At 41.4% G+C, this 18,913-nt stretch overlaps 1 protein-coding gene across 6 annotated transcripts in view; it reads right to left on the reverse strand.

Moving 5' to 3' along the window:
• agrn (agrin) overlaps nucleotides 1-18,913 on the reverse strand; it is a 250,779-nt gene that overhangs the window by 89,233 nt on the left and 142,633 nt on the right. For all 6 annotated transcript variants that reach the window (XM_034144791.1, XM_034144790.1, XM_034144789.1 and 3 more), the window contains one exon: nucleotides 776-1,000. In XM_034144791.1, coding sequence (XP_034000682.1) covers nucleotides 776-1,000 — 225 coding nt within the window. The remainder of the gene's footprint in view (nucleotides 1-775; nucleotides 1,001-18,913) is intronic.

The raw sequence follows: 18,913 nt of genomic DNA on the forward strand, positions 1-18,913 counted from the left end.
GAGTGAGTGAGTGAGTGAGTGAGTGAGTGAGTGAGTGAGTGAGTGAGTGAGTGAGTGAGTGAGTGAGTGAGTGAGTGAGTGAGTGAGTGAGTGAGTGAGTGAGTGAGTGAGTGAGTGAGTGTGTGTGTGTGTGTGTGTGCGCGTGCGCGTGCGTTTATCTGTCTTTCCATAGCTAATCTCAAAAATAATATTGATCCTTACAGTATTATTCGTTTTGTTTTGTTTTGACTGATTGATGATTGTATGTTTTGAATTGAATTGTATGCTCAAGGACCTCTCATTGTTGCGGTTTAAAATCAATACAAATGTTGTTTCCAAAAAGTGTGAATCAGAATCAGGTATTCTGATTCTGATTCACACTTTTTGTAAACAACATTTGTATTGATTATAAACCGTCACTGACTCCCCCCGATTGCTTCAATAGGAAAAGGTATCTCCTAAATGGCTAGGTCTTTTTCGTGACTCAAAAACTGACTGGTCAGTCTAAGTTTTAACAATAGACAATAAATATGATTTCCTTACCCTATAAGTAATGATCCCCTTGAGATGGCATGAGATGGTACAAATACAATTTGGTCATCTTGACGGGACAATTTAGTGAGGTTCAACTGTTTTGGTCTTTGATGAGTGCTTTTTCTAGTTGTAATTGTTGTAAATCATAACAATAAAAAGTTGGTACCTTGGGCTTTGACAAACTCTAATGGCCACTTTTCTCCTTTTGCTGGACCCCCAATAGACTAAATGAATGTATCAGTAAAATAAAGAGACAGCTCACCGCAGTTCCCTTGGTATTGCACTCGGATGTTCTTCTGGTTCTTGCAGGCATGCTGGTGGAGCTCACACTCGTTGCGGTAGTCCTTCCCGTCGCTGCCGCACACGGTCTGTTCGCGCTTGCCCTCGCAGCCGAGGGGACACATGCATTTAGCTGACACGCCGTCCGAGGACTCGGCGCAGGTGCTGCCGTAGCTGCAGGTCACCTCGGAGCAGGGGTCCGTCAGAGCTGCAGGCAGAGACACAGACATGAAAACAAGGTTTAGTAAAAGCAAAGGAGGGGAGAATACAGCTGTCAAGACGCTGAACTCCGGGACACCCTCTGTAACTGTACACTGGAGTGCACCATGGATGACAGGCCACCTTGTTTAAGTGGCTGCTGGAAGCTCAGAGCAGTTATTCTGGGTTTTGAAGAAGTGCTCGACACCCCTGGGTAAGGACGAACTGCCACAGCTGTGTACTGCTACAAACACGGTTGGTTTCCAATTGATTCAGGAGCTTTGCATTCACAACACATTCTCTATTGCTATGCTCGAGCATGCTTTAATCGACACGGCTGAAAAGCAACCCTCTGAATATTTTCCTTTCCACAAATGAGACTCAGAGAGAGAGGTATTCCCCCCCGGAGGACTTTGTTTCCACTCTAATTAAACAGCGTGCCACTTGTCGCTGAGTGACTCACTCCAACGATAGGACAGGGTGCAACTTTTTAATTCCGCCCGTATTCAAGCTTTTTCTCTGGATTCATATGCTTGACAAAAGGCGGCCATCAGATTACTATCGCTGTCATCTCGCTGCGTGATACATATTTATGACTGTCATGGACAAACACGCTCTCCCGTGAGAGCGCCGGCAGCCCTCTCATTTCCTAAGCCTGCCACTTTTAGAATAAACATTTACCCATGTCTGATATTATCCCCTCTTTTGTTACAACCAACATGAAGGATTTAATTTAAAGGAAGGTGGGTATATTGAATCGCATATATGGTGCATTTTGTTTCAGGACTAGAATGTGCGCAGCAGATATATTATGGATGTGTAAGGAGACAGTAGTGCTACGAGGAGTGCTCTTGATCAAAGGATTCCCCCCCACCTCGCTTTCCTCATCTTCAGGACACATTTTTTTTCTACCCCCATTTCTTTTTCCGCCCCGCTCCTGTCAAGTCCTTTTGAGGTTCGGTGAGGGAGACTCGCTAACGAACACTTTTTCATTTTATATGTGTACTGTATTGCAGCAGGGACTGGCTCTAGGCATAATTTATGACAAAGACAGCTCAGAAGTAACTTCAAAATAAAGTACTAAATTATAGCTCTAGACAAGGGGAGACTCATGGGAAATGACTTAGTGAAATCATAAGTCATTGTGAGCCATCTGTGGTGCTTTTAGAGGCAGACAATGATGACTAGATAGCGATTGGGTCTAATCATGTGAACAATGACACACTGATGGCGCCGCGGAAATGACCTTGTTGCCAGAACAGGTAAAAAGTCCTGTTAAATCACACACGCTACAATCACTACACAATTCTCACTTATAAAATAGCACTTGTTCTCTAGCGTATAGCAGAAACAACCTTCAGCCATTTTGTTTTGATGCACCTGCTGTTGAAGATGGTTTGAGTAGGCGTGTGTCCTGCCAAGTAAAAGCACCTTGTCTGGGCGCTTCTGTAAATTGGTGGTTGTTAAGGCGGCAGTCACACCTCCCGAGAAAAAGAGAAGGAAGAGGAGGAAAGAAGCCCAGAGATCTTCTTCAACCTCCTCGCACTTCTTGATCTCATTAAATAATAGCCCAGGCTTTCTCTTCCGCTCTACCCCAGCCTCCCTTACCAGCGTGTTGACAGCTAATAAGGGTGGGGGCGACAGTAAGGAGCACAAGAGCAACGTAGAATAGGAAGCGGAGGTAGGGGCTCCTGATTTGAATGCTAACAGGGGCCCATTTGGATACGAAGCGCCGCCTCGATGGGGTGTTAGTGCAGATAAGCCTCCCTTCTCAGACTCAGACAAGAAGACAAATTGCTTGAGCGAATGTGATCTGTGTAACAAACCCATATGACTGAAAAAAGGAAAAAAAGAGAAGAAGAAACACGCTTGCTACAGCAAACATCACGGAGTTCTCGCTTATATTTTCTCATTATTATCATGTGAAAGGTGGCAAAAAAAAAAAAAAGAGTTGAGAAGTGTGCAGAGCTGGATTCGCTAAATTAGAATGATCCTCGGTGCCAATTAGATCAGTCTCCTCTCGCTGGAGGAAAGCTCAGCGAGAGTTTAGATGGCAAGGATAATGAGAAATTAAAAAGCAGATAAGGATACAGATAGACTGGGCGATAAAGACAAAGTGACACTGAAGTTGGCGTTCCAGCACAAACAGAGATGAGATCACTAGCCTATGAGTAGAGAGGAGCCCGAAGAATGGCCAACTTTCTGGGGGCCAATATAGGGCTGTAGGAATGAGTCCTACCACTTACTGTACGTCCTCTTAATTTAAACTCAACAGTATTTTTAGATGTTTTTTGCTTAGATGCCTCAACATATACCTGTGCCATCATTAGCAGAGCATTATGAGAGATTTTCACAATTTGTTGTACAACATAACATACGTAGATAAATAACCCCACTGTGAGCCATCTGTGGTGCTTTTAGAGGCAGACAATGATGACTAGATAGCGATTGGGTCTAATCATGTGAAAAAATGTTGTGATAAAAAAGGTGGTTGCTAAAAGGTGTGTAAATGAGACAACAAAATGTCATCACGGCAAACATTAGCCACCTTTAGCTTAGCGGTGATGAGTCACGCAACTATTGACTAGGTTATTTTAGCATTGCGTTTGCTTTTACTTTCTGGCAATTGCATTTACTGTACGCTTCAAAAATCATTAAAGTGGTGTAAATATTTGGAGATTACCAGTCTCAACTAGTATTATAAACATCTATTTGCTAAATATCTTTCTACAAAATTACAAAAAAACTTTGTTTTTTTTTGCTAACTTCTGGCTCAACCTACACAAATACGTCATTACTGCAATGCTCTATTCAACACTATCACTTGATTTATCCACATGAATTTCCCCACAGCTTATTTTCCAAAGGACTTTGGACGTATTCCTGCTAGTTAATCAAAGTCAGACCTGGATTTGATTGGCTCTCTAACTGAACAATGGCTCCAAGTTTTTCTAATCACAGGCATGCATCATTTGGATGGACACACCTCCTGGAATATCTACACTCAGCAGGTTTGCTCTGTTTGAATCAGAGTGCCGGCGCTGCCTGCCAGTTGGAGAAGCATTGTCTTCCTGCTAATTGTGAATTCAGGTGCCGTAGCGAATCCTTGATACACACCTTCACCTCCAATCAATCCGAGCTGCAGATATGACTTCAAGAGAAATGTTGAAACAAATCTGTTTAATGCCAGCAACTCTGAGTCTGTCCTCCAGCATGCATACAAATGCAATATTTATCTTTAAGTTGTGCAGTATCCTTTGCAGTAATACTACATTTATTTGCACGTTAGAGAAAATAAAATAACATGCGCTCTGCAGCTTGGAGTGCAGAGCTGCTGAAGGTTAAGTGGTACTGAATAATACTGGGTATTCCAGCCATTATCTGGCTTAATCATTAATATTTTAATATTAATGCAAAAACACCACTGTATATTTTGTAATATAGGCATTTTAATAAATTTCTTGTTATATATTATAGTACAATGTGCACGTTTTTACCTTTACTTCTTTTGTTTAGATTATTATGTTTCTTTTTATTGCACGTTTTACTTGAATTTGTTAGGTTCCTAAATGTGTAATAATATTTCATTTTATATTTTTATTGCACAATATTTACGTTAACTTCTTATGTTTGTAAAAATATATGTATTCTTTTATTTATTTTAAATCTCATTTTATTCCTGAATGAAGCAACTTTCACAAAAACATGTAATGTTCTGATTCATATGATTGATTCTGCTTATGTATAATATTCTAATTATGCAAGGTCTCATTTTACTGAGTATAACGTTGACATCATGCAAACTAAGAAGTACAGAACTTTCAGAAGAATAATCTGGAGAGCAGGTGATGTCTCCCTGAAAATTGGGGCAGAGGGGTTTTTGGAAAGAGGGGGGATTACAGTGATCCTTTCCCCTCTCATCTCTCCCCCTGGCAGCCAGCAGACAGCCAGGCAGGTTGGGGGTAGGGGAGGGTGGGGGGGATTCAGCTTCCCTCTGATCCACTGTTTTGCGCTGCATTTTATTAATGCTTCATTAGGGACAGGTAACTGTCAGCGCCATGCTGGCTTTACCTGATGCCCTGCCGCCACGATAACTGCAGCAGCCAGTGTGTGTGTGTGTGTGTGTGTGTGTGTGTGTGTGTGTGTGTGTGTGTGTGTGTGTGTGGTGTGTGTGGAGATTGTGAGCATTCACTTACTCCGCTTCACATTTGCAGGCAGCCATGGAGTTCAGATAAGTCTGGCAAGTGAGTTTGTGATATATATGCGTGAGTGTGTGTGTGTGTGTGTGTGTGTGTGTGTGTGTGTGGGGGGGTGCCTCCCGTTGTGCTGCTAGTGATAAGGGAGGGAGCAGGGGGTTGGAGCTAATCAAATGCAATGATGCGATGTGGGGGGACTTGGCAGTGTGTGTTCTAATCAAGAACCCACCCCCCAACCCCATCACCAGCAGGAGAAGAAGAAGAAGAAGAAGAAAAAGAAGAAGAGAGAGATGGGTAGCAAAAAAGAGAGAAAGAATGTGACAGAGAAGAAAAACAGCAATGAGGGGATTTATTTTCATGCTGTTGAAAAAGAGCAGAATGATGGAAATAAACACTGAACAGTAAACCAATATTTAAATTACTGGAAAAAATTGTATTTGCTTAAAGGTTGAGAGAGAGGCATTTGGACCATACATTGTATTTAAAAAGGGGATGTAGTGTGTGGAGAAAAACTCTGAGATACTTTCATGCACACAGAACCTATACAACACACTACAGGAAAAGGAAACTAAAAAGCCAAAAAGCAGAATAGGGCCTCTTTAACATTTAGTGCCTATCCAACCTAGCTGAAACATGAACGCTTTTCTAACTTGTTGTTAATGCTTTGTTTCCTACAGTAATGCACTGTGTAACTTGAAATCCTTTTGTTTACAAGTGTATGTAATCTGCGCAAAAATCCTAATGGATGCAGTTTATAGTAGCCTCAAGAATGTAAAGTAAAAAGAAATGCGTCCATAGCACTATTTATTTTATTTGTTGTTAAATAATTCACTGGCATTTAACGGCATTTATGCCATCTAAATCTAAAATACTTGACTGACAAGCAATGCAGAGCAAGTGAAATGCAGGAAGGCAACAAGGAGCACTTCAAATGAATATGAGCGTGGTGGGGGTTTAAACAGAGACGAGGAAAGGCTTACAGTTGAGAGGTGGTGAAGGGGAGAAGTGTGTAGAAGTGAGATAAGGCTAAGGGTCAGGACGGGAGCAGGAAAGAGGCAGTGTGGAATGGTATGAAAATAAACAAGATTAACGGACTAGATCAATACACACCAAGATCTAAGAACTAAATATGGATGAGGATGTGCAGCCAGACATCTAAACCAAGCGATGAAGAGCAGGAGGCAGGCACTGAGGGAAGGCCAAAAGACTAACAGTTCTCTACACCTCTCCAACATGCTGGGCGCACAAACACACACTTGTGCCCTTCAATTTCTCTACTGTGAGGCCAATGGCTGCGAGATGATTCTCTATGTTTGATGTAGTTCTTCAAAGAGCGCCAGTGATCGGCAGCTGTTGCTCTTTTTTAAACACGTTTTGCTGTTTTACCCTTGAGAATGGAAAATGAAAAGCCCTCATCACTGTCCAGGTCTCTCACAGTAGTGTGTGTGTGTGTGTGTGTGTGTGTGTGTGTGTGTGTGTGTGTGTGTGTGTGTGTGTGTGTGTGTGTGTGTGTGTGTGTGTGTGTGTGTGTGTGTGTGTGTGTGTGTGTGTGTGTGTGTGTGCAAAACTGAAAAAATAAAGGATAAAAGCACAAGGAGTTTAATCACTGTACAAAAAAAAAGATGAAAGATAAAGAAAGAAATTACATGATAAGACACAGAGATGCAATTCTTTAAGGTCTTATGATTCCAAAATAGACCATTTTGTACCGTAGCTGTCATTTTCCAGGCAGATATCTCTCGCTTGAAAGGTACAATAAAGCACAGGTGGTTTGCTTAAATGCCCATTTATTGGGCTGAGTGTCAGCAAGAAGGCAGGACGGGTTTAAAATTGTCTGAATGTGACATTTATGACAACCACATACAGAGATGTATAGGTATTTTAAAGGACAACACACAGTTTGGCAAAAAAAACACTTAAAACTCTTAATTTAGACATCAGGGACACGTTTGGAGACATTTTCTTGGCAGGAAACTGAAAAGAACATGGACATCTTTTATCATGTGTGATGATCTAAAACTCAATCTCATTAGGATTAAACACTATCGGAAGGGATTTTCTTTTCTTTTCTTTATGCAGACGTATAGGCAGGGGTTAAATTGGGCCGGGGCTGTCCGGGGCTAAATTTGTCATTGTGTATGACAAATTTGTCATATACAAAAAACTATATGTTAAAACTTTTTTCGTTCTTAATATAGACTATTTTTAGGGTTGATATGTGCTGACTTTACTTTAAAATAGCAGATCTCTGTGACCGGATATAGTGTTTTGGCTTCGTGAACGTGTGTCTCTGCCCCCGCCCGGACTCCGCTGCTCCTCCGTGCAGAGAGTCTGCAGCGGAGCCGTGAAACCACCCAACCCGTTCTGTAACACGGAGCCCGTTTCCTAAACCATGCTAAATGTATGTGTGTGTGCATAAAGCCGAGTTATGATCGGTCATAATAACATCGAATTTCAATCGTTTACAGTGAAATGTACAGTTGGATATTTGTAAACATTTTTGTTTGTACATTAATAATTTAAGATGTAAATTAATTCCAATGTATTTGTAGTACTTTGTATTTTGATTGTGTCATTTGGTGGCATTAATGTGTGCATTTGATACAGATAATGGAGCAGTTGCTTTAGGGCCTCATATACAGTATAGCCCTTAAGGTCAAATCATGAGATCTTCGATCTTCGACCCCCCCCCCCACACAGAGCCCCCCCACATATCAAATCCCAATGCAACCCCTGCGTATAGGGGCAACTACAGCTGGAGAGATCTGTCCTGGTCCTTTAGAACTTTTAAGTCTGGACAGGTTAAACAAATATCAAAATAAAGATCAGTGTGCCAAAACAACAATTGGGAAGCTGAGGGTCTCTAGACTTATTAAAATGCTGCACATGAGGAAAGTGATCATGACATATTGTGTTGTACAATCAATCCAATGTCTAGCGACAAAGGTCCCATGATGACCGCCCTGTAGAAACTTACTATAACTTACTTTATTTCAATCACGTAATCCACACAGGCAATCTAAAAGACATGCAAGATAAGTATAATAGAACAAATCAGATTGACAGTCTATTTAACCTTGAAGCCTTCCTGTCACCTTAAGGGCCTCTGGGAAAAAGTAAGTATTACGTATTGGAAAACGGTCAGTGCTTGTAGAGGTAGTCTCTCAGGTCTTTTGAAAGCAACAAAGAAGATCTTTTGCCTCATTTTCACTGCATGGTTTGGCTTCACTCGTCAGCCTGGAGCTTCTTTCTTTATCCACTGCAGATAGTGTAAGCAAGGTTCGAAGCGGATTTCCAAAGCCACATCTTGGGAAACTGCCTTGACCTAATCCTTAATGGGAGTCCTTTCATTGGCAACCAAATAGAGCGATATCTGCACTTTTTAGAAATAAAGTGTTAGTCCTTGATTTTGCAGGCTGTCATTTTGGTTCTAGTAAACAAACTAATTGCAATAATAACGGTAGCTTGGCTAGTTAAAAAGGTGGGTTTTAATCTTGACCTAAATGGTACTAACAAATGACCAGTTACTTTATCGAACTTTTGCTAATGGAAAACAAACATTGTTGTCCATTGGGTTTTTTTCAGCACATTGTTCTTGTTCTACACCTTGTATCAAACACTAGTGAGAAGAAAATCATTAGACCCAGTTAGCAAATGTAGCATAACAGCAAACATTTACACTTAAGCTACAGTATGGCTGGATGAAGCACTAACAGCAACAAGCAAGCCCTTTGGCTATTGTGTGCACAAACGTTAAAAAGCTGAATAAATCAAATGTGCAAAAACAGCTTTATATAACAAACAGAAAACACTAAGATGCTGTGATTTGGGGGGATTTAATTGTTTTCATCAGAGCGCAATGTATTCCAAACGTCATCCTGGCTGTTGAAATAAGTACGTGGACTCATTGTGGCACATATGCTACAAGTTCCCTTTCATTAGCTCCTGATTAACAGGAACCGGTGGTGGGGGGAGCCAAAATCAGCAGTGATGTGCAGCGAAGCGTTGGCTAATCACACTTGGCCTTTGCCATCAACATTTGCTAATGACTGATGGCCGCTGGGCGCAATATGCTGTTCAGAGCTGCTGAAAAGTCAGTTACAGTGTGTGATGGTCCTTGATACAAACACATTCACATCTGTATGAACACACAATATCAACACATTGTCCTATAGACACACATTCATGAAGCTTCTTGACAGTCACATGCAAATAAATGTCTTTTTAAAACCGTTTTCTGTCACTTACTGATTCAAAAATAGTAGTTTTAAAAGAGCTTTCCTAAAGTCAATTGTTCTCTATTGGGTCAGTGCTGCAAAATGAAAGATGTTTATTTCTGAGACACAAAATTAAGATCATTTTCTAGTTTTTTTCCCAGGATCTCCCACTTTCTTTATGACTGCTAAGGAATTTACCTCTCTCTCAGCAATTCTAAAAGCTGCATAAGAGACGCAATGTGGGAAGGGAATACCATGTTGTGATTAAACTGCTCACACAGTGGTTCGTGTCTTGGCTGTAAATGGTCAGAATCTGGTCAGGACTTTAACGTTTTCAATGATTTGTTCTGTAACAAACTCAAAGAGCAGCAGCAATGTCAATGAAAACTTAATCAACACAAAAATACAAGAATGTATCTCTTGTGAGCAAATGCAGAAAAACCACAGTAATGAGTGCTTGGAACCGAAGATTGAGAATTAATTGAAAAAACAACAAACCCGCTGTTTATCTACATTTGTCTCTCTCTGTCACACACATAGACATTTGCAATCAGATACAGTAAATGCCTCAAATCAGCAAGCCCATTTCAGCGATAAAAAAAAACGTGCAATATAGGACCTTGTTTAACATGAAAACAATTTAATTACAGCTTTTTTGATAAGCCCGTCTGGGGAGAAACACGAAGCAAGCTGCAGGAGGAGCAGAGGGTAGCGACATCTATTCAGTGCAAATAGATGAAAATAACTTGTATTGATTCTGTTCCTTCTCTGGCAAGCAATAATAATACTGACTGACTGACTGACTGACTGACTGTGTGTGTGTGTGTGTGTGTTGTCAGGAAAAGTAAGTCAATTGGGCAGCATCACCAGTCAAGCGATTTGGATAAACACTATAAAACTGACCTTTTCAATTGACGGACAAATATACATTTAATGGTGTTTTGTTTTTGTTATTCCACTTTGGACAGGATGTAGTGTTAAGAAGACGCAATACAGAGAGGAAGTGTTTAAATCAGGCGTGCTACACTGACACGGACAAAAAGCAGAAAGCTCTAGGGTGTGAAAAGAGAAGCCATGGGAAATGTTTCGTACAACCACTCGGTTTCCTCAAAGAAAAAGATTTACAGCCCTAAACAAGCAGTCATGAAACCTTAGGTTATGTACAGCCAAGATGCTAGTTATGCCTCAACAGAGAGTATAGGAGTCACAGCTTTTATACGAGGGAAATAGTTTTCAGGGAGGAAAAAAACTATTTTAGTAGCTAAATTGAATGTATAATAATGCTATCTAAATTTCATTTCAAAGTTATAATCATTAGGTTTGTCTATTTTTTAAAACTCGTTATTGCCATAATCTTTTCAGAAATACCACCTATTTTTTGTTATCACTGGGGAAAATGTCAACGTCACATTCAAATTGCTCATAGTACATGCTTGTATTGCGTTATTACAGTGCGTAATATGATCTCATTATGTTACCCCATAAGGCTACCTGATGGCTGTCTTACAGATGTATTAAAGTCACTGTTAATGCAAACCAAACCCACTGACTCAGCTTTGCATTACAAGCTGGCAGCAACAAGAAACGCAATCTGTAGTCACCAACCCTGGTCAGCATTGCTATCGAGCCTACAAATAAAAGCTTTAATGTAACATGACATAGTCATTTTGGAGCTTTTTGTACTGCAGATAAGGACTTAAAAACTGTCACTTACAAGTCTCTTCATATTCTCTTCTTCTCAGGACTTCTCAGTCCTGGTGACATGATCTTAGTTTCCGTTTTATTTTGAAGTTCTCTCAGTGTTTCAGATCGGTTTCTGTCTTCGTGTTTGTTCCCGCTTGTTTTGATTGTCCATCCTGTCCTTATTAGTTTCACTGGTTCACAATTAGCCCTGAAACTACATGACCTCCTGTACACCTGCACCTTACCCCCTCATTAGTTCAGCTTCTATTTAAGGTCTGGTTTCCTGTTAAGTCGAGTTCTTGTTTGTTGTGAATTTGGAGTACGAAATGTTCTGTTTGCCTTGTCTTGCCTGAGTTATACCTAAAACCTAATAAGTTTTCACATTTCGCCTGCCTTGAGGTCAACCTTGCCATGATATCTGGTCCTGCAGAGTTTTCTTCTCCCACTCATTCACATTCTGACCGTGCTGTAACAGTCTCTCATTAGATGGCTAACATGAACACCAGCAGGACTCTTGGTCCCGGCGACCCTGATCAATACCCACTGCTCTACTTCTTCATCGGGGCATTCAGACCAGACAATGCGATGTGATTCACTTTCCACACACACTTGACTATCCTAGCGTCTGAATATGTTAACACCAGAAGAAGTTACAAGTTTTAGCATCGGGTTGCTCACTTTTAATCAGCGCCGGTGGAACTCACAATCAATCTCCCATTGAAAGCAGGCGCCGCGTAAATTGCCCTTTGCTGCCACAATGTGAACACAGTGTTACTCCGGGGAGGGAGTGCAGTCGATGGAGTGGGGCTTTAATAAGTAGCAATGCAGGAGTGGTGCAAAGTACAGCGAGGAATATAGATGTTTATAAGATATTGAAATGTTATTGAACTTTTGACCATCATGTTCAGCCCTGATATAACGTGTTATCAAACTGGCCGTAGGATTGTTGACCTCCTGAACTCTCGGAAGTGTCTTGACGTTCATATGATTATAGCATATGTGTGCTTATAGTCCACATATTGGTTTCAATATGCAGTATTTTATTCTATAGTTCAGTATTTAAGTCTACATTCAGTTTTATCTCACTCTACTTTATATGTATATATTCCTGCATTTTACTTGCACCATTGTACGGTGGCCGACCCGTGCCAATGCGTTGCACCGGCCCAAAACACTTCCATTAGGAGAAACGCGCTGCAGTTTCAAAACGATGCAAATAAAAAAACCTATGTGCAAGACACATGCAAATGAAGAAACATCTTCACCAACTTGACGGAACCTGCGCAGCGTTAACTAAAAAACACACTAAACAGCACCGCACCATTGGGTTACCTGCACATTTTATTAATTTGTATACTGTATGTACAGTTGTTGGAGGGCTTGATATTTCATTGCTTTCAACTAATTGTTGTGCATTTGACCAAAATGAAATCTAAATCTTATTTTTCAAATGTTTTGGGTGCTTCTCTTTGGTCTCATTCTGTCTTTACTGACTGTAAAGTTGTGTTTATATGAGGACATCCATTAATAGTGAGAACGCGCCACATATTCCATTTATATACACATTCTATATGAGCCAATACAATCATGAAAATATATCCTTTAATAATCCAGCTAATCACAGTTGTCACCATTCTGGTTCCACACAATAAAATAAAATATCTATTGTCTGCTGAGCTGGTAGTTATCGTCCCATTTCCAACAGTGCTGTGTTTTTATTATGTCCCCTCCTCTCTGTGCCTCCTAAAGTATGGAGTAACAAACAACGATGTATTATTCAGGAGAAGCCAAACGCATAAATACATTAAAAAGTCTCAAAACATAAACCCTTGTCTGGTATTAGCAGGTGTGTGTGTGTGTGTGTGTGTGTGTGTGTGTGTGTTTGTTTGTTTGTTGATCTCGGGGTGTGTGTACGTGCAGATAATTTGTATTTTGCCAGCAGGTCTTCGAGAGGTGAACGCTGCATAGAGAGATGAAGTAGAAGACAGGATTTGTCTTACAATTATCAGAAGACACGGACGAGTGGAACAGCGAGTAAAGACGGATAGAGAATTCAAGCAAAGCCCATTATCATCTCTTCCCTGTGTGTGTGTGTGTGTGTGTGTGTGTGTGTGTGTGTGTGTGTGTGTGTGTGTGTGTGTGTGTGTGTGTGTGTGTGTGTGTGTGTGTGTGTGTGTGTGTGTGTGTGTGTGTGTGTCGAAGGGCGATAACATGGATGTACTGTATATTTTCCAATCTATCTGTTTGCAAATTGCCCAGAGTGTGCTAGTATTTCACTAAGTAAGCCTCTGTATGTGTGTACATGCATAGGGGGTATAAATACAGTATCAGTATCAGTACACACACACACACACACGCACACACACAGTCAGTCCGTCAGGTTCTGCATGTTATGGTTATGAATACCAAGCAAGAGTCGCTGCCCCAGGGAAATGAAAGCACGAAAAGCGAGTTATTTACAATGACCTCTCGCCCTGTGTGTGTGCATGTGTTCAGCATTCACGCCCGAGGAATTTGATAACTGTGTGTGTGTGTGTGTGTGTAACTACTGATGAGAGAAGCAGCAAGAAACAGAAAGTGGAAGAGAAGGACTGAGAGAAAGTGAAAGAAACAGAAAAGACTGTAAGAAATATTTGTAGTCTTACAGAGAAATAATGAGAAACACATGAAGAAGCATGGTCAAAAGGAGGAGGAAGGAAATTGAGGGTTGAAAAGGAAGATGAAGAGGTGGAGAAGGAAGGAAGAGCAGAAGGAAAAGAGAAGCACAAAGGAGAAAAGGAGGTGTGGAGGTAGAGATGACTCGCCGGTTAGGCTGTGCATAACTCTGTTATCTGCTCTGTCAAAGCCAAAAGTCATCGCCACCATCTACAGCTATTACCAGTGGTCCATTATCACCGGGGCAACCGGGTGTGTCACACGGGTCACAACTGAGATCGGCAAAAGCATGATCAAAAGAAAAGTAGAGGAAAAGTGAGAAGAGGGGGTGGTAGGGGTATGTGAGGGTATAGGAGGAATAAACCAGGTTGGCCCACTCTGAATGGAGACTATTTTTCTTTCCCGAAACCTCACCTCCCAGCCAGTTTTCGGCCTTACGAAGGGATAAATCAGGGCTTTACCCGGCCCAATCGGACACCATAACAGACACACACACCAGCACCAGACAAAAGACAAAAAGAACAGCTGGGGTAACAAGCTAAGGCCGGATACGGCTTTAGCTTCCCTGGAAAAATCCTGCAGACAAACAAACATCTCAGCAAGGTGTTTTTCCACATAGTGTGCTTATATGATGGTGGTGGTAGCTGGCATATGATTCATTATTATCATATTTATCTAAACATGTCCTGTATGGAAGTGTTAAAATGTGCTATTCATTTATTCAGGTTGTCCATTTATCTGCTACTACCTAAATCAAACACTTTAATATGCAAATAACACGTCCGGTACAGCAATGCATTTGAGTTAATGCATGCAAAAAACACATTTGCACACAAAAAATAAATGGATAAAGTGTCATAAAATGTGTTTATCCGCAAGTATATACTGTATAAGTGGAGGACAAAGAAATAAGGACCAATGAGCTTTAGCAATTTGATTTAGAAAAACGTAATTGTTGCAGGGTTTCTGTTTACTTTGACACTAGAGACCATGCTTTTAAAATCTTAATCTTTTCACACACTAACAAGGTGCTTTGAGTTTCCAAAACATAACCATAAAAATCTTAATCATGTTTTAGTTGCCCGTAGTGGATATTGGATGGGGGAAAAATCTAAATACAGTCATTTTGCAGTTATGTTTAATAGTGTGTCATTATGTTGATGGAAAAGCCAACAATAAGGAAAGGTATTTGTAAATGGGAGATTGGTGTATATAAGGCAAGTTTGATCCTTTTAAGTACAGAAAATAAGTTGAATCAGATCACTGTAATCTGAGTATCTGAAGCTGCACCATTTACGTTATGTTAGAGATGAAGAGGTTCACAATCACATCCACCGTGCATTAAGTCTGACTGCCTGCAGTATGTTAGCGCAGACAGAGCAGCAGGTGCGGAGTACTGATGCCTTTTCCCTTTCACTGTGAGGACACAAGAGTGTGTCGGTGCCGGAGAGATAAAGCCCTCTCTAAAGCACAGACAGAGAGTAGACTGATAGAGTAGGAGCCCTCCTTATGGCCAAGAACGAGCACACACACACACACAGACACAGACAAAATCAATCTCCATTGATCACTCTCTCTAACCCAAGTCACCTCCCAACACTCCACTTCTTTCTGCATTACTTGATGCACTTCTTCAAGAAGAAAAAGGAAAAAGGTATAAAAAAAAAAAATGTTCCACTAGAGTGGCCACACAAGATGAGTTCTGCAGCACTTCTGTGGCTCTCTCTGGGAGAGGGAGTGTATTTACCACTCTGCTCCAAGTTCAATATTAGGAGAGCCAACATGGTGCACGTTCCCCAGCCGATTGCAGCGTGTGCATGCCCGCACACACACACTATGCACACACACACACACACTATGCACACACTATGCACACACACGTCTCTTGTCTCTCTGAAGCAGAAACTGCTTCTCCTGGCTATTTCTCTCTCTTCCTCAGAGTTCCTTCTTTTCTTAACCGACTGCTTTTTCATCTCGCCTTGTGTTGTTAAAGACTCCTGCCAGGCCAATTTAAACGTGACTCCTTCTTTTCATTCCAGTATTATCAGAGGCTATTATCTGCTCACCGCCTGCCCAGCTTGACCGCTGGAGACGTAACCCCGCCCATCCTAAATCATCCATCTAGAACAAAAGGAAGATAATGAGGAAGCCGGCGCAGCGCTCGTTGGAACTATTAAGGGCGAGGTTATGTGGATATTAGAGCGGAGCACTGGGGGCAACTAAGTGCCCACGCTTCGGCGGCAAGCAGGCCGTTTTGTCCTGCCCTCAGGAGGGGACTTACACCGTTACCCTGGCACTTAAACGTTGTAATAGCCAGTTCGATGTTATGAGTGAAGCGCTAAATGAATGTGTTAAAAGGGGGATTTTTTCACCGTAATGGCAATCTGAGCTAAATTGAGCCGTGCAGTCAGAAGAGTGGGAATATAGGGGCATCTGTCAGGAGGGGGGGAAGTGGACAGGGGAAATCCCTGACTGCACAGGAAAACAAGTATGGGGATTAAAGTGGGACAAAGTCTTGCGAGGAAGTTGGTCTGTCGTCTGGGATGGATGTTTATAACTGGCAGTCAGGTTCCTCATTTTACTGTTTATCTTCCTTTTCTCTTACAAATAAGCAAGACTGACCTGGTCTTATCGTGTGACGGCTCACACTTCCTGCCTTAACTTAGCCTATCCCAAATATCAACAAATAACGTGGTGAGTACAATGACCAATAGGACCAATGGCCAAAACAAGAAACAAGACCCAGGTTGTATGAAACCAGAACTGTCAAACTAAATATGATCGAAGATCATTAATGAACTAGGTAATGTTACACAACTAGGTAGTTGTGTAAGTTAGTGCCCACAAGTGTCAATTACAGGATAATTGCAAATGTAAAGATTTAGTTTGCATGTAGCACAAGTGGAGAATAAGTTACATGAGAAAAATTGATCTAAATTCTAGCTAATCATTAGCCACCATAAGCTAATCGTCATACTAAAGCCAGTAAGGATGTTCTGTCGCAGTCAAAATCCCAAATTAATTATTGAATAAGAGTTCCATTAACGCTTTGAGATTTCAACTTATCATTTGCAGGAGTAATGTGTTACTTCTTCTTTAAAAGTATGTTTTTACTTTAGGGTGAGCTCCCATCTCACCTGTTTGCAAAAGCATAGCTTCACACTTAATACTAACAACTTGCTCTGTATGACTGCAGCCTCTTTAGAAATAAGGGATAATCTGGGAGAAAAAACCTATTTTGTGGCTTCGCTCCTGAGTAGATGTGAATTGGACATGACGGCTTTTCAGAACAGAACTCAATTCACCTACCCCAATGAAAACCCACCATTCAAATCAAATGAGTCAAACACGGCTCCGCACAAAAGCGCCGATCCAACCGCCCACACTATTCTTAGACTTAAAAGCTCTCTTGTTCTCTTGGCTCTCTCCTCCTCACACTTTTCCCCACTTCCCACTTCGCCTCTCTCTTCCTCCATGAGCCCTGACAACACCATAATCTCATCCGGGGTGACCTGTCCAGACCCTCTGGATGGGCTAAATTTATTGGCGGCAGAAAGAAAATGAGAATCTGTCAATCCACTTCCCCTGACCTCTCAACACCCTCACTCTCTGGCAGACATGTGCTTATACCTTACTGGTTCCTTCACCTCTACCTACAGTAACTGTATTTAAAGTATGAATGCAAACACCCATCAATCCAGAAATACACAAATGTACAAAGAAAAGTCTGCAGAAGAATCCGGAACCACAGCTTACTGTGGCTGAATCATTCATTGCGCTATACAGTGTGGGAGCTTTCAACAGGGCTGTGCAATAGACGTAAAGGTCCATACTGACAGATGGCTCCTTCTTTACAGTGACTGATGGCATTGAGTTCATTGCAACATACAAAACATCATCCGCATGTTGGAAGAATGGGCAGAACTATCATGAAGGGAATTTATGGATGCTTTCTGGTGTCTCTTAAAAGTAAAAACGCAATATCTTGATTTCCATTTATTAAAAGTATTGGTGCCCAAGAGCTAAGACTTCAAGGTCACATACATCAGTGCTTGAAAGATAAAGAATGGATACATCTCTGAGATCGGAGTAGATCCACAGATAAAAGGATGACTTTAACCTTTATGAATACCGTCTTAAATCTAAAAGGGTACTCAGAGAGCGCAGATCTCAGGAAAGGCCATTTCCGTAAGTGAGAAATAGTTGATTTATCAGAACCGTGATTTGCTTTCCCCAAAAATGTAATGGATTCTTTAAAGGCAGTTGTGTTTAAATGTTATCGGTGGAAAACAAAATAACTAATGCTACTACTTTGTAAACCATGCATTCATTGCTGTTTTAACCTTGCAATCCAACTTTTTACTTACAAAACTAAACAGTTATACTACCAAAGAGCTCTGTGTTTTTTATAAAAACACTCAGAATGAATGGTTACATGAACAAGCTGCCCTACAATTTGTGTTGGACTTGAAAGTCTCTGTTCTTGTAGTGAGCATGTAGTTATAATCACAAGTATCACAAATTATTATGTTTTACACTATTTTCTTCCTGTTGTGTATAGCTGTAATTATGGAGCCTCTGATGGCCTTAACCCTCCATAAACCATCCTTACAGCACTCACACTACTCTCTCTCGCTGGATTTATACTACTGCTGCTCACCTGTTCTCTCGCCCCAGCCTCCCCCTTGTTCAGTAAATGTTTCACATCTCATTCCTCTCTCGACATTATTCCCTCCCTACCTCTCCAGATGCTTCCCTGCAGAACTCTCTGTCCCCCCTGTCCCCTCGCTGTCCTTTATATCGCTTTATTCCTCCCTTCCCATGGCGAGCAGTCACCCAGCTTGTTATTAGTGCCAGGTCCAAGCCGGCACTGTAATCAGACCCCTGGAATTAGCATTGTGCCCACAATGGCAGGCAGGCACGACGCTGAAACAACTCTATAGTTATTATTGAGGCTGATGCTATGTTTCGGGTTTGGCAGGAGCCTGCTGCTTCCCTCAGAGCCCTGAATCCTAATGGGCTTTGCTAAAAAGAGACAACGAGAGGTGCAGGAGTGTAGTCACATACTAGAGGCTGAGGGATAACACAAAAATCCCCTGGATGGCTCCCAATGGGAATTTTGAGTGGCACAGGTGGCGATTAAGCACTGGGAACGTAGCCATATTGGAAAGA

This window comes from Trematomus bernacchii, unplaced genomic scaffold (assembly GCF_902827165.1).
Source record: "Trematomus bernacchii unplaced genomic scaffold, fTreBer1.1, whole genome shotgun sequence".
NCBI classification, from domain to species: Eukaryota; Metazoa; Chordata; class Actinopteri; order Perciformes; family Nototheniidae; genus Trematomus; species Trematomus bernacchii.